This window comes from Eumetopias jubatus, unplaced genomic scaffold (assembly GCF_037043125.1).
Source record: "Eumetopias jubatus isolate StellerSeaLion01/CBP00866 unplaced genomic scaffold, mEumJub1_p1.0 scaffold_3, whole genome shotgun sequence".
NCBI classification, from domain to species: Eukaryota; Metazoa; Chordata; class Mammalia; order Carnivora; family Otariidae; genus Eumetopias; species Eumetopias jubatus.
In genome coordinates, this window is record NW_028274809.1 from 10,234,746 (window position 1) to 10,251,068 (window position 16,323).

The 16,323-nt window shown below is 42.7% G+C and overlaps 1 protein-coding gene across 14 annotated transcripts in view; it reads left to right on the forward strand.

Moving 5' to 3' along the window:
- TRIP12 (thyroid hormone receptor interactor 12) overlaps positions 1-5,516 on the forward strand; it is a 137,053-nt gene extending 131,537 nt beyond the window's left edge. For all 14 annotated transcript variants that reach the window (XM_028105255.2, XM_088021521.1, XM_028105257.2 and 11 more), the window contains 4 exons: positions 1,559-1,672; positions 3,390-3,484; positions 4,186-4,289; positions 4,975-5,516. In XM_028105255.2, the coding sequence (XP_027961056.1) occupies positions 1,559-1,672; positions 3,390-3,484; positions 4,186-4,289; positions 4,975-5,171 (510 nt within the window). In that variant the 3' untranslated portion in view covers positions 5,172-5,516. The remainder of the gene's footprint in view (positions 1-1,558; positions 1,673-3,389; positions 3,485-4,185; positions 4,290-4,974) is intronic.
- The last annotated feature ends 10,807 nt before the right edge of the window (positions 5,517-16,323 follow it).

Sequence of the window (16,323 nt, forward strand, 5' to 3'; positions counted from 1 at the left end):
GTCCTTCGGGGAGAAGGCCAGTGCGGGGCCACGGGGCTTCCTCTTGGCCCTGTTCTGGGGGGAGAGGGGGAGCACCTGTCCAGGGAAGCTGTCTCTCCCACCCAGCTGAGACCCTTGGCACCCAGGATCACTTCGTCGCATCCATTTCTTCAGGCCTTAGCTTCCGTCTGCACTTGAGAGAATGTGGCTGATAGTTCAGGAGGCCTCATAATGACCTCAGATTTACTTGCTCTCTTCAAGCTTGAATACTGATAACATCACATTGTCTTCATTGAAAAGAAATCAGTGAAAAGGAGCCATCACTTGTGTTCTTGCTAAATTGCATTTTGTCTTTCTATCAAAGTAGCTAACTTGATAGAATTTACACACAAGTTTATGGGGGTAGCAAAGACTTTCAGGTAATTCATGGTTCTTGACTATATTTGCTAAATTAAGGGAAAACTATTTTGTATTGAAAAGCAATTCTATTTTAAGTTATAACCTATATAGATCTTTATTACTACTTTTTGAAAAGTTTTCTTTTGGTTTATTTCTGACCTAAGTGGGAAGAGCATTGGGCTCAAGATAGAATATCATCTACACCCAGACTTGGGTTTTCCAGCAACCTACAGTGGGATTTTAGATAGAACCTCTGAAAAATGTTGGCTCTGGTTTCTTCATCTGGTAGAGAAAGAGAGTAGATAGCAGAGGTCTTCAGGTATTAATTTAGTGTCACCAGCAGTTCTGTGACTGATACCCACTCCCTTTAATATTCAGAGAACTGGCTGCTCATACTACCTGCTTCTTTTCCTCACTTTGAGAAAGCTGACATTTTACCCTACTGGTAAATGATGAGTTAACATCCAGATTAAGGTTCTCTGAAAATAATTTGTAATAATGCTTGTGTTTTTGTTTCCATTTCTATCTGAATATGTCCTGTACTTCTTGAATCCAGTGGGTTAGCCAAAGTCACTGATGTCTAGATAATGTTGGACCGATAACAGGTGCTTTCTGTTACTTTTCAATTTCACGTGACTGCATTTCCACAGTTGGCCTTTCTCAAGTGAAGGTGCACTGCAGAGGGATTGGCTTCTAAGAACTTATTCAGGGTTTAGATCTAAAATTTTCACATTAAAAATTCAAAACACTTAACAGTTGGTAATTGTGAATCTTGAAACGTTAGCTTTACTTCTTAACATTCTGTCGTCTTGGGAAACTCTAATCTGCTTCTCATCTGGTAAGGTACTATTCTGTGCCGTTGGGATTTTACATAAATGAATTTTAAAAATACACTAAATATAAATGCTCATGGTTTGTTTGGTTTGTTTGTTTGTTTGTTGTTGTTTTACATTTTCTTATTGGCCAGGCCCCAGGTAGAAGTTGACGTGAGTGATCTTTTATGCAGTTTTCTGAGAGGTATTTTAGAGACTTAATAACTTGTGTTTTGTTTTTTCTTTTTTGTTGTTCCCTTAAGTGATCAGGAAGGATGTTTCACTGTACTTTGCCACATACTGAATAGGAAAGAGAAATGAAATCTTGACATGTTTTCTAAAAGACCTTTTTTTTTTTTTTTTTGCAGCTGGTTATATTCTGGGCACTAAACGAAGGCGTTTCCAGGCAATTTGATTCCTTCAGAGATGGATTTGAATCCGTCTTCCCACTTAGTCATCTTCAGTACTTCTACCCGGAAGAAGTGAGTAGCTTATGTCTAAAAGAAGGAACTGCACATCGCTGCTCCACTCCATGTGTATCTGTAGTTGTCCTAGTGGGCTGTCTCTCTGCCATCTAGTTAGAGATTGTTGCAGACAACAAACACGGGGGCGGGGGGTTGTGGGAGGTTTGGGAAAGATCATTTCCTGAACAAAGAAGAGTATTAAATACAAAGTATGATATAATATAAATGTAACACTTTATATTACATAAATACTAAATATAACTTAACTATTAGGGAGTGGCGTCTGTGTGTGAATGGTGAGCACATAGCCTCGTTGTCACCTGATCCTGGGTGCTGCCCGGGGCGGGGGGAATGGGACGCGGGTGTCTGTGGGACTGTGGTTGGCCAGGAGGGCCCTGGGTCCACAGTAGTGAAAGTGACACAGAGGAGGGTGCACTTTTTCTTTTTTTAATCTAAACTTCCTGGATTAGGTGAGACATTGCTTTATGATCGGAGTCAGTCCTTGAAGTTTTAAGGAAGTGTTGCAGATACCTTTGAGAAGGGGGACATGAGCGTATGTGCAGTTTTCCAGCCTTCTTAAGTGCAACAAGAGTCTGAAAAACCACTCGCTAGTGATGAGATGGCATAGAAAGGAGCGACAGTTTGGAATCCCTTTTGTTTATTGTTGGAGTGGAAACTTTAGAATATACCGCTATTACTGGCTGAATCCAGCTATCTTTGAATGACTTGGCATTGTAATCCCCATTATGATTTTTATGTCCACTCTGATTTGCTACTTACTGAAGCAGGTAGTGTATCTGACACTTTGAGGCTCTGAGTGTTGCCTGGAATTGAAAGCAGCAAGTGTTGCTCCTGGAATTGAATTCTGGTCCCCACCACTTAACCGTGTGACCCTATCTAGGTCATCGTATGTGATCTCCCTGCCTCATCCGTAAATTGCGATAATCTCTGTCTTACTGAACAGGATGCATAAAGTACCTGACAGTGGGTGACATATAGTAGATACTAAATTTTATATGCCCTGAATTGGATTTTCTCAAGGTACGAAGTCATTCCGCAGATGGACAGTTAACCAGAGAAAAGATGGTTTAATTTGAAACTGATGTTAGATTTTCCAAGGAGACACGAGCACTTCTTTGCTTTCTAATGTCCCCCCTGTGATGGCTCGCTTGGTCCCCGTGCCGCCCCAGCCACCATCTGGCAACCCTCTGCCTCGCTTTACAAAGTGAGCAAGCTGCCCATTTGTTGGATCTCCGTTCCACTTGCTTCTCCCACTTCTCTCTCCAGCTCAGTAGTCTGGGTCTTGGCTTCCGTTACTGTATACCCTTGTGTTTCTAGGGAACAGAGGATTTATGAACTGTCCCTGGTTAGAAGTAGGTTATCAAGTGAAAGCCTCTAAAGGGACGAGAAGAGTTAGGAAAACTTAAACCAAGGGTTTGTCTCAGGTATGTTTTGTTGGCGATAAAAAGGTTTCTCTAGGACCCAATCCCTGCAAATGGGCAGGGTACCTGTTAATGCAGTTGAAGAGGAGATGGATTTTATAAATACAGTAGAAGAGCACATTGTATAAAAATAGGTCCTAGGCAGAACTTTGTGATGCTGAAAATGATACTTCGATTTGGCACATGTAGACCTTTATTATATTGGCATACTGCAAAACAACATGTCTTGTGAGTTTTCACTGAGTTATGCAGCTGTGTCTGTAGTAATTTGTTACTGTTGTGTAAACACACAGCTGGATCAGCTCTTGTGCGGCAGTAAAGCAGACACTTGGGATGCAAAGACGCTGATGGAATGCTGCAGGCCAGATCATGGTTATACTCATGACAGGTAAGTAGTGGGGTCCTCTGGTTTTTCGTCTTACGGTCAAGAATTTGGTGGCGTGTGTATGTGTGTATATATACACATTATAAACCTTTTCAAATTTGTCTACCTATTTTATTATATTTTTAATTTTTTAAACTTTTTTTTTTTTTTTTAACTTATTAGAGCGTAGGCACGAGCGGGGAGAGGGGCAGGGGGAGAAGCAGGATCCCTGCAGAGCAGGGATCCTCATGAGGGTTCTCGATCCCAGGACCCTGAGATCATGACCTGAGCCGAAGGCAGACGCTTCACCAACGGAGCCACCGAGGCGCCCTAAATTTGTCTACCTATTTTAAAGGAGGGACTCTGATATTTTGGCCTCATTTCTGTTAAGACCTTAGGACCCAAAGATTTCTTTTTCAAGCACTTCTGCAAAAATGAACAGGGAGAGGGGAGAACACAGGTCTCACCCCATTACCCATTTTTCTGTGTAGTAAAACGGAGACATCTGTACAATTCCTGACAAGTCTTACTTGTTACAACATTTGAATTCCAGCTGTGACAACAGAAACCAGTTTGATTTCAGACTGCACTGTAATGTGAATTCATAGATATTCATAGTTAAATTTCTACAGTGTGTAGCTAATTGTGAGAGTCTGCATTGTGGGGTGAGTCAAAACTGTATTTTAATATGATGAAATAATTGTGGTTATTTATTTCTGTTGTAGTCGGGCTGTGAAGTTCTTGTTTGAGATTCTCAGTAGTTTTGATAATGAGCAGCAGAGGTTATTTCTCCAGTTTGTGACAGGTAGCCCAAGATTGCCTGTTGGAGGTGGGTATGCCTTTGCTCTGTGGGTATGTGTGTGTGTCCGACAGACAGGCGATACTTCAGTACCAACAGCAGGATATTCTGTACTTATAGTGCCTCTTAGTTATCCTAATATCATAATGCTTCTAAGTTTTTACCTTGTTTTGCAATGTATATGAGGCATCACCAGCAGGGAAATTCATAGGGACTGTCTTAAACACATTGAAGTAGGATTGTTAATGAGCATATAATGCTGCTTTTCTAGATAAAATTCAGATCCTCAGGCCATTTGAACATTACAAACTCTTAGATGAGAATGCACTGTAAAGTCTACTTTCCCAGCAGTGAGTCAGTCCTAACAGGAGTTGAATTGGTACTCTGTTTTAAAACTCAGAAAGCCTAAGGAACTGTTTGCCTCCATATTATGCGAGGGCTTTTTATGGTAAATAAAGCAGATACTAGGCACCATACACTAAACGTGTATCGAATGTGTAGATTTAATTGCCAAGCAAGAAAGAGCACCTTGTGTGTGTGCTAACCCCGCACAGCAAGGCAGCGCAATGTTTTCTGGTAGGAGTAGCAGAAGGGTATGTCTGGGATTCCAGACGGATTCTTCTCCCGGCTAAGAAAATGTTCTCCTCTGAGTTGGCCGTATGCACCCTGCAAACTTATTAAATTCCTTGGTCTTTTTTCCTTCCCCTTTCATCAGGCTTCCGGAGTTTGAATCCACCTTTGACAATTGTCCGGAAGACGTTCGAATCAACAGAAAACCCCGATGACTTCTTGCCCTCTGTCATGACGTGCGTGAACTATCTTAAGTTGCCGGACTACTCGAGCATTGAGATAATGCGTGAGAAACTGTTGATTGCAGCCAGAGAAGGGCAGCAGTCGTTCCATCTTTCCTGATCACAACGAGAAATGCAGCGTCTGCCTGTTACAGCAAAAGAAAAAAATCATGATTTCTTTTCTAAATGTATCACCTGAGTCAAGGAAACATGTTACGCCTTCTTGTTGTAGGAAAAACGGCTTGCAGATTATACAAGAGACACTTGGTTGATATTCATTAATGGCCCCATGGACTTAAAAGTGATCAGGCCCTAAAACGTTGTTGTGATGAGGTTTCTTTAGCAAGTTCTTGTTTAAATTATCATTTATTTGATGAGTGAAGTTTTTAACTTGCTTTGCTGTGTGAAATTTAAAAAAAGGGATGTTTTTCCAGGCTGAAACAATAAATGTCGCTGTGCAGTTTAATTCTGGGCTGTGTGTATCCATCGAGCTAAGTCTGCAGTTTTGTTTCCTCCAAAGACAACTCTTGTACATAAGTACAGAAATTCAAGCTCACGTGTATTTGACAAATATGGTCTAGTAGGTTAGAGCTCTGTGCTTTCCACTACCAACCCCCTTCCATTGCCCTCCCTGAGTCCTGTACTGTCTGCAGTCCACACGGTTCTTTTGTATACAGCACTCGCGCTGGTTCCATTCTCGTTAGCCATGGGCTTCTGTTGTGCCATGTTCTCTCTCACATTAAGAAATAATTTAAAACGCATTGAACGGAAATATATTGTCAGTATAACTCAGCCTTTGTAGCTAGGTAGACTTTTCTCATAGCTTAGTTTGAATCCAGCTGTAGGGCATTGCTGGCCTTTTCCCAGTGACACCCTAGGACTTTTTAACCCGGTGATTCTGGCGACCACGGCAGCCTCTCGACCGAGGCTGGGAAAGCTCGCTCATTCCCTCTGTGTAGGTTACAAAGTCTGCACCTCGGGCTGGCCGGGATTTATTATCCTAAGACCAGAGCATTTTGAATTGATGTAACATTTTAACCAAAATTCGCAGTTTTCATTCCGTTGGAGTAAAAGAATTTTTTTCTCCCTTGTCCTTGTTCTCAGTTTTTGTTCAGAGTCTTCTTCCTTCCACACTCCCCTTCCCCTGCCCCCAGTGCTAACTTGGGACAAACAGTTCAGCCTTTGTCTCGGCACCGATAAAGGCACCTGTAAGCAATGCTCTGTCCAGTTGTTTCATGTGCTGATTTCTCAGATATGCAAGAATCCATCAGGTTAATGTTTTTACCTGAAAATAAATAAAGTTTGCTTCACCTTTTTGTTTTTAGTTCTGTGCTGTATGCATAACTTTCCATCGTGTAGATGTATTTCAGTGCAAGCAAATCGTCACGTCTCCATGATTTGCATCATGGCTGATTTCGCTATTCAAAGAATTTATAATAGCACCTTGAAGAACATAAAACGTGGAAAGAAAATGGGAGGAGATTCCTTCCTTCCTAAGGTTCAAAATTAAGCCTGTTGCATAAATTTGAGAGAATTTCCATAATTCATCTTTTTGAGAATGAGAGATGAGCTCCTTGTTTTTTATTGAACTTTGAGAAAATCAATTCTCTTTTGTTTCACAGACTGTTTCAAAGTCTTATTTAATTGGTGTAGAAACCCCTTTGTTGCCCATCCCTCCACTGAAGAGAAACTTCAGTGGCTTGTTTTATTCCGATGACCTTTTCATTTTTACACTTATATGGCCTTATACGGAGCATCCCCCTCCTCACCAAGAACTTGGGCGGTGTCCTCCGTTAAGTGTGATGGAGCTGTCGCTGGAGCTCAGGGGGGCTCTGGCAAGCTGGAGCAGCTTCACCGTGACACCCAAGAAGGGAGTTGTCTTTCTGCAGTTCCGACATTGACAGCCTAGGAGCCGAGCAGTGCGATCAAGTGAAGTTTGTGTTACGAATGAGCCGATTTGTTGGAACTGTTCTGATACCTTTTTGCAAACTAAGCACAAAGATTATTGTGTGAACATAGCATTTTGTTCATTTTTCCTAAGGATTCTGTTGTTAAAATTTAGACCTGTATAAACAAAGCAATGTTTCCTACTAAAATATCTGTATCTGACATTTTATCCATAATGTGGCCCTTGGCATATTTGGCCTCGTTGATTTTCCACATCAACCAATACATTGGATGGTTTTCAATCAACCTCTGGAGGTTGGTTGTTTCCAAGTCAGTAGTTCACCTGTTTAAATGCTTGTCAAGTCTTTAGCTTCCTCCTTCATGTGTGGGATCCCTTGTTAATTAGGGGCAGGAAGACTCTTCCCATTCTAAAGCAATCTCTCTTGGCAGAGGCCTTAATCTTGCAATGTAGGGAAGAAAGTATATACTTCATTTGCTACTACTCCAGTTTTGCCTTAAATTTATTTGCTTAGTAATCCTGCCAGCAAGCACTGATTTCTCGGTATGCTTTGTACACCTAGACGATTGGGTAGTGACAGATTTTGTTTTCCTTTAATTTTTGCCGAGATGGAGTCAGATGTTAGTCACAGCCAACACCAACTGTGTGGTGGTGTCATTTAGACGGTTAACTGATCTGATCTGCTTTGTATATGAGAACATATTTTTAACTATTTCACTTTAGGAGAAGGAAGGAAGAGGTAATTAAATGAAATCCCCTCATCCCAGCCCCTCCAAAAAGTGAATCGTTGTGAGTTCTAGGTAGTCTAATTAGGATCAGACATGGAGAGAGTTCTAGATGCCTTAGCCCAACCCAGCAGAAAACTTTCACACAGCTACTCATTGTGAGGATACAGACTTCTCTCTTCCTGTGCTTCGGCTCTGGTTCCTGCATTTGTAGTGACCGAGAACTTTCTTTGACTTAAGCATTCTATGAAGAAGGTAGTATTCCTAAAGCCCCTCTTACCTGCCTTTGGCTGTCGTCGTGACTCGGGGACAGGGCATGAGAGGGGGTGGGGCAGCTGGCTGACTGTGACCAGTCACTTCCTCGTCTGTGGAGTTAACAGCCCTGGGGCGTCCTGGGCAGAAAGGCCCTAAGGCTGAGGGAGAGGCCCCAGGGTCCACATCCCAGAAAGTAGATCCAACTCTTGACTTAACACAGTAAGGATTATCTCGCCAGCAAATTCTAAGTGTGTCTTCCCTCTGGTTGGTTCGTCAGCTGTTGAGGCTATGCTCCTGATTCCTGTCAGTGCTTAGGAACTCAGGAAATGGGAATGTCCCTGATACTCCAGGAAAGCTATAACTGAGAAAGGAGACTTGCAGGGGAAAGACATGACCATGCACTCAGAAGCCAAATCCTCGTGTGGGATTCCGGGTGCCATTGTTCCTTCTCCATTAGCAAAGATTTACTTTTCTTTATCTGAGGCTTTGGTTTTTTGACCCATTTTATTTTCCCTACTGTAATGAGAACGTTCGTTGTTTGGAAATGTCATGCTCTGTATTTCTAATTCTCAGAAATGCTTTTGTATGAGTCTTAGGTTTGACGTTGCAGTAGTTGACATGCCCAGTAAAGGATAACCTAGTGACAAATCACTGAAAATGCTTCCTCTGTTACCTCAAAAGAAAAATCCAGACAAAATATAGCATTTATATTTATAGAAAACGGAGGATTGGCTGTTTTCCAAGAACTTCAAGTTAATGCAAGAAAAGTTCTTAACTCTGAAGACTTGTCCTGCATAAAGGAGACATTCTTTACTAATGGAAGAGGTGGTTTTATTTTTACAACAAGCCTACTCATATTACCAAACCTATAACCGATTGCTGATCTCCTGTGTAAAGCATTTTTTTCTCTTCTCTGAAACAGTGATTTATATGAACTGTTGGAATAATGGAACCTCAAACTACAGATGTGTATGTAAAATTGCATAAATGCACTGACTTCCTTCTCCCTGAATATATTTTTAATAAACAGCATTATCCTACATGGTCAGTTTTATTAAATTATGCACAACCAGAGGGTTCTTCTGAGAAGTGGTGTGCTGGTATGGGTGGCTTTTGGCAAGCTTCCTGTTGTGGTAAGTAACACAGTAATCTTAGCCTTCTTTGGAGGCAGAGAGTGGAGAAAGACGGATGTATTCAGAAACCTGACCCTAATGCTTGCTCGTTGGTGGTGAGATTTCACACTGTCAGATACTCTTGTGCGGTGGGGAAGCGGTGCCTTTGGGATCGGGAGATTCCTGACAATGTGCACAGACAATAGAGCCTCCTGGTTGGAACGTCATGGAGTCAGTTTTCAGCTTTCATGACCGGCTGCCCCGCCCTTGACAAATGTCCGGATCAGTCTCTTTCACTGAAACCGAAAAATAGGGTTGATTTAGGATAGCAGAGGAGCTGGATATGTTTTTTAAGAGCGGTGACTGAATTGGGGGGTTGGGGCTGCTATTCTCCAGAGAACAAGTGAGTGAAGGATAGACATCCGAGGTACTGATACACAGCACGCCTGTGACACCTGTATACGCGCACACACCTACATGCTTCTCTGTTGTCTTGGTTTACCTGCCTAAGGATAAAGCCCCATTTTTCCCTTGGTGAATCTCTTGGTCTATCAAATGACTTTAAATCACAGATGAAAAGTGCCCCTGAGCCCAAGCTTGTCACGAGACTGGCACATAGGTAAAGTTTGTAACCAATGTCGAGTTGTCACAGAATCTGGTGGGGGCAAAGAACGTCGTCTGGTAGCATCACATTTTTGGTTGCTGTAACTCCACGGACTGATGTTGGTAGGTTAATGGCTTAAATAGAAGTCTTAAGTCTTAGGAAGCACACAATGTCCCTTCAGACCCACTTGAGACCGGTGCTTTTGTGTGTGTGTGGCGGGGGGTGCAATTCTCACAACTTGCATGCTTCCTTGAAGCCCCAACATTTTTTTCTCGTCCTCAGCCAGGATAGGAACCTCCCCGCCATCTGGTCTGTGTTCCCTCCACCCCCACTTCCTGGGCGGAGGACCAAAGACAGGGCTGGAGCCCAGAGAGGTTGCCTCTGCCGGGTACTGCAGGGGTGGGGGCAGGCCCCCCGATCCCCCAAATGTGTATTTGGTCCCCAAGAATTTGCCTTGGGACCCCAGATGACCTTGATAGACATGGAAGGTGTTGGTATCTCAAATACCCTATTGTGGCTTCAAGACCCAGGCTTACCTGGATGGTGGCTCTCTCCCTGGGAATTCCGTTTCTGGAATAGGTGCTATCCTACATCGAAACCTTCATTAGGACACTATATTAAGAATTTTTATCTTATCAAAAAAAATTCATACCAAGGACTATGTGGGCTGAAAACAGTCGAGGTTGCTGAAGGGAGAGCTCGGTGTTTACGGAGTTTAATGTTCCGTGGGTGGTTGCCTCAAGGAAGCTTTGAAACAATTGTCTAAGATTAACCGTGATGAAGGCTCAATGCACTCCGTTGGGTGTTCACGTCCTAATAAAGGAATTTGGGCCTTTTGTTCAGACTAGTTCTTCCAGCCAGTTCTCACTCCCAAAGCAAGTCCTGACACCACTGTGGAACAGAACATACAGCTCTTAGAATCCACGCACAGCTGCTGGCGTCACGATACCTTGCACAGAGCTGTGTAAAGGGCTTGATGAGAACAATGCTGGGACCAGAAAGAGCCCTAACCCCCCTCCAGGGGAGAGTCAGGACCCGGAACCGCACCCTAGTCTCAGCAGGGGTCCACTCAGTTGAGTCATCCAAGGCCTGTTTTAATGTTAATAGGCTCACAGTCTTGGGTATGATTCTTTGAATTGTCTTCCAAAGCTTCTTGACAAAGACAACGCCATTACGGTAGGCATTTGGGTTGGCAAGACTCTCCCTAGGGGAGGGGCTACTGCAGAGCGCTCAGCCTGGCCCCTGGCTCCAAATGTCAGTAGCTGTCCAGTCATTGTCACAAGTCAGAATGCCCTCTCACGCTTTCAGAGATCCCAAATAATGGGGTCTGGTTCTCCCAGCTGAGAAACGGTGACCATGTGTGGCGGCTTTGGGGAAACATTCAGATTTTATGTTCAGTGGTTAATTGTAGTAACTAACAAATCAAAACTTTGTGGAACTTCCAAGCAGGCATAAGACAGGGATCCGAAGAGGAAAGAAATTATTTGGTCAGAAAAAGCCACAATTGTGTCCTCCCCCTTTCTGCACACACGCTACATATCTCTTCCCCCTCTTGCGTTCTTGGGAGGACATCACCTTCCTTACTGTTCTGACATTCAGCTTAAATGAGAATTTTCACATTCCTGGAAAGAAGGTTTCCTCCTTTTTCTTTAAAATACAACTAACCTTAAGAGAATTCTGGAAGTGTCATTACAATTGTCCCTTTCCCAAATTAAAAACGGCCTTCACTAAATTCGTTGAGAAAAGTTCAGTAGTTGCAACTGATGTTGGAGGATGATAAGTAAATATCCACGCCAGTGTTTTCAACTAGAACTACTTACTCAAAACAAGTTGGTCTCTGCGTTATGGGCTAGTGGGATGGGCAAAACAAGCTTGCTTTCCTCCATGGACAATTTGGTGCTGTAATAGATTCATTTGCTCCCATTGTCCCGATGCATAACATTCCAGATGGATGGAGAGAAGATGAAATCCATTTCCTCCCCAAACATTAAATGGTGTTTTGGCAAACAGAAGTAAAAATTTGGGACTTTGATGGTCTTTCCAGCGTACCATTTTTCTTACCCATCTCACCATAGCCATGGCGATGGGTGGGAGTGGGACGGGAAACTCTTCAATCACTGATCACTTTGACGTTCACCACAAAGCAAATGAACTTAAAGGGACAGATGATAGATGGATGGGTAGAGAGATGATAGGTAGATAGGCGTACAGGCTTTTATTTAAACCATTGTTTTCTCTTCACAGGGAGATTCCACTAGGCTCCCGTGGTCACTGAAGTGTACTACAAACACTGTCGTGTGATGTGTGCCGTGCTCCTGCTTTACCATCCACAGGAGATGCCATACCTCCACTCTTCCCATCTCCGGTGGCTGGCTCGGTGGCTGGCATGCAAGTAGTCACTGAAGGAAAGAGGAGTTCTACATTTGCATTGTTTCCTCTTTGCCAGTTAGTTTGCCTAATCTGTGTTTGCTCTTTGACTTCAGGGACTTTAAGGTCCAAGTAGAAAGTAAAATGGAACCAAAACAATTATATATACAGTTAAGTTGCTGAACTATGTGCATTTGTAAGAAGCCAAAGAAGAGCGGTGCCTGGGTGGCTCAGTCGGTTAAGCATCTGCCTTCGGCTCAGGTCATGATCCCAGGGTCCTGGGATCGAGCCCCACATCGGGCTCCCTGCTCCGCGGGGAGTCTGCTTCTCCCTCTCCTCCCCACTCGTGTGCTGTCTTGCTATCCCTGTCTCTCTGTCTCTCTCTCAAATCAATCAACCAACCAATCAATCCAAAGAAGAGTTAGGGTGATCAACAGTCAGAATTACACCCACTCAGAAAAACTACCTCTTCGTGTCACCACGCACTACCACCAAGAGCAGCAATGACCGGGTCCATCACCACAGGCAATACTGTATTCTCTGCCAAATGTGCTGTTGGCACAGTCCAGTTGTATTTTTATGGTAAATAGTTCACTTGGGCCAGTATAGACTAAACAAACAAAATCAGAGATTGTTCAAGAAGGGAACTTAGATTCATGACCAAGGAGGATGAGCTAGGTAGGAATGATTAGGAACATCAGTGTTGGTTAATTAAGAAAGCATTGTTAAAACTAATGAATGAAAAAAGATCTTAATGTTTCTCTCACCAGAATAGATATGCTAGGGGAAGACAAAAACTCCATTTCGAAAGCAAAATTCATTTTTAAAAAACAACTTGAAGATGACAAGGAGAGAATTGTAATGTATTTCTTAGTACAGACAGCCCAGGAGAGAGGGAAAGTCAACACACAGTGATTTCTTATAGTTGCCAATACATTTATAGGGGCTGGTTCTAACTTCTGTAATAGCGTTTCGTGATGATAAAGTTTTTTTAAACTAAAAGTTGCTGTTTGCTTCAATTCAGAGTTTTGTAAATATTCAAAAAATACTGTGGAATTTCAACTTTTAATCCCTTCCCACTCTTTCTAAAACTTGTTATGAACATTTCTGTTTAACTGCCATGGTATTTTAGAATGATGGCTGGGCTTTGAATTTTGAGAGCTCGGTTCTTTTTTGAATTTGACTTCGGATAAGTCCTGTAACTTTCACTGAGTATTTTCTTATCAATTACGGGAGCAGATGAAATGAACTCTAAATCCCTTTCCTGCTCTGAACTTCTAACATCTATCACAGTCCGTGGACTGTCTTTTTCAGATCAACTCAGTTGATTTAAGAGTGTACATAGGTCCTCTTCTAATTGAGTTGAGCAAAATTATATGACTATTTGCTATGTAATTTTAATTTGCCAAAGAAGAAGTGGAGGTCTATTTTGGAAATACTCTGACCTGCTTTCGGTCATGTAACCGGGTATTAAAATGACTCCGGGAATAAATATTAGTTTGATTCTATGCCTTGGATTTTTAAGACCATCTTGTTGTCCTGTACTTAAGCCCACCTTAGTGTTTCTGTTGGTTTGTTCAGTTACTATTAGTCAAGTTAGGGAGTGAGATGAGGTAAGACTGGGATGTTAATAATTATTACCATTGGTGCAGATTCTTGGAGTTGGGTGGGTCATTGGAACAGCAAACCAACTTCTATTTAAAAAATGATTGAGTTGATACATTTCACCCAAGATCACATACTTATGCAATAGAGTGAGATTTATAGTCTATACAACAGATCCTCCAGGGACCTTTCCTGAACCCTCTTCATTCCCAGCTGAGAAGATTATAGTTCACAGAGGTTGTGGGAAGGGATATGGGCAGTGCCCTGGTGATTAAGACCCCCATCCCAAAGAAAGGGGTGCCAGGGCTCTCCCAGGATATAATGCAGAAATATTAAAGTAAGGTTTGCCCTCCCCCTCCGTCCATCCCTGCTTTCTGGCTCCCATTCCTTCACTGCCATTCAGCACTCGTAAGAGCTTTCCACGTGCACTTAGTCTTGAGTAGGAAGACAGTGCAGGAAGTAAAGAGAATTGCTGGCTTTCAGATTTCTGAGTAGAGCATTTATCACAGGTAGCAGTCTTCTAATTATAGCTTCTCATTGCCACCCATCACTTCTCAAACAAAACAAAAATAAAACACCAGGCTTTTTGGCAATGTGTGTGTGTGTGTGTGTATGTGTGTGTGTGTGTGTGTGTGCACTTATGTCTGTTTTTTATTTTGTTTTTTTGAATACCAAGAGCTTGGCTTTTGTACGTCAGTGGCCCAAGCCTCAATGATTTGGAGCAAACCCTTTACATAAGTATGAGTTCTTATATGTTTATAAGAACGGTTGTACGCTACAGCAACAGGAAGTAAAGACTTGACCAGCTGGCAAACTGGGAGAAAGAGCAGGAAATGATGAGGATTAAATGCTAATGGGTCCCCACGAAGCCACCAGGACACACAGCCCAGACTAAGTCTCCACCAGTGGAGGAGATGATGGTCCATTTTGCTGGATTTGGTAACAGAATCACCTTCCTCTAGTGCCTGGTTGTCAGCTTTCCATGGAAACCACAGAAAAGTCCTCTAATTGTGTTTTTTTTTTTTTTTTCACTTTGCCAGGACAAGGGAGCGATCTAATGAATTCAACTTAATTTTGTATTCCACTTGGGGGATGAGTTGCTTTTCTTGGCTGCACACAGCAAGGATGGGATGAGTAGGATGGCGGCTGCAGAGGTGAGTTTTCGCTTCCAGGTATCACACGCCTCGCCTTGAGCACAGCTGCTTGTTTTGTAGCCTGAGTTTGCCATAAAACTTTCGTTCTGTATTTTCCTACTCCTTCCTGCTCCCTGGGCTTCCAGTCAAATTTCTCCCTACTTGTCAACAACAACAGAACAATCCCGGTTCCTTCTCTTCTCTCTCCTAATTGGGGGTTGCCCGGCCACCACAGGGAATCCCAGTGACCATTCATTGGGAGGGTGTATTAGTTAGCTATTGCTGTGTAACAAATTATCTCAAAATTGACCTACTTAAAACAACAAATATGTGTTGCCTTACACATCCAGTGGTCATGAATCTAGGAGCTTAACTGGGTGGTTTTGGGTCAGAATCTCTCATGAATGTGCTGGGCCTGTAGTTATTGCAATTGTTCCCTAGGCTTCTGCATTATTCACTTGGCTATTGGCAGGAGGCCCCAGTTCTTCATTGACTATTGGCTGCAGACCACAGTTCCTTGCTGTATGTGTCTTTCACCCAAAACAGAAGCCACAGTCTTTTATAACCTGATGTCTGATGTGCCACTCCCTCACTTCTGTTACATACTATTGGTCACAGAGACAACCCTGATACAGTGTGGGAGGGCACTCTACAAGGATGCAAACACCATGAGGTGGGGATCACAGGGGCCCATCTTGGAGCCTGGCTAACCCCAGAGATATGAGCAAGAAATGAGGGCATTTATTTTAGATTCCAATATACCTCGAACCCTGGAGCAAGAAGTTAGGAAACTGATCCTTTCCAGCATGTTTCCCCGCACCTTGACCAAACTTGTTTGAGCCCTACTTAGTACTACTTGAAAGGAAAGAAAATGATTTTTAAATTTTGGTTTTTGTTTTGTGTTTTTACTTTGTTTTATTACAAAATGGGTTTGCTGTAGAAAATATTTTAAAAAAGCAAAAAGAAAAACATTTAAAATCCAAAAGAGCAGCAGCTAGAGATAGCCTTTGTATAGAAAGAATAATTGAAATGGAGTGTAGAATACATCACAGGTAGTAGGGGTAAGTATTGTTTTGTGAAACTTTTATTTCAGTTACTAATATATGCGTAACTTTTCAATTCTATTTTCTTTTTCTTTAAAGATTGATTGATTGCTTGGTTGGTTGATTTAGAGCACAAGTAGGAGGGGCAGACGGAGAGAGTCTCAAGCAGACTCTGCACTGAGTGTGGAGCCCAATGTGGGGCTCTATCCCACAACCATGAGATCATGACCCATGAGATCACAACCTGAGGCCAAACCAAGAGTCGGCCACTTAACCAACTGCACCACCTAGGTGCCCCTCAATTCTATTTTCTATAGATACTTTTTAAAAATAAAAATGTAGGGGCACCTGGGTGGCTCAGTTGTTAAGTGTCTGCCTTCGGCTCAGGTCATGATCCCAGGGTCCTGGGATCGAGCCCTGCATCGGGCTCCCTGCTCAGTGGAAGCCTTGCTTCTCCCTCTGCCACTCCCCCTGCTTGCGTTCCCTCTCTCACTGTGTCTGTCTCTGTCAAATAAATAAATAA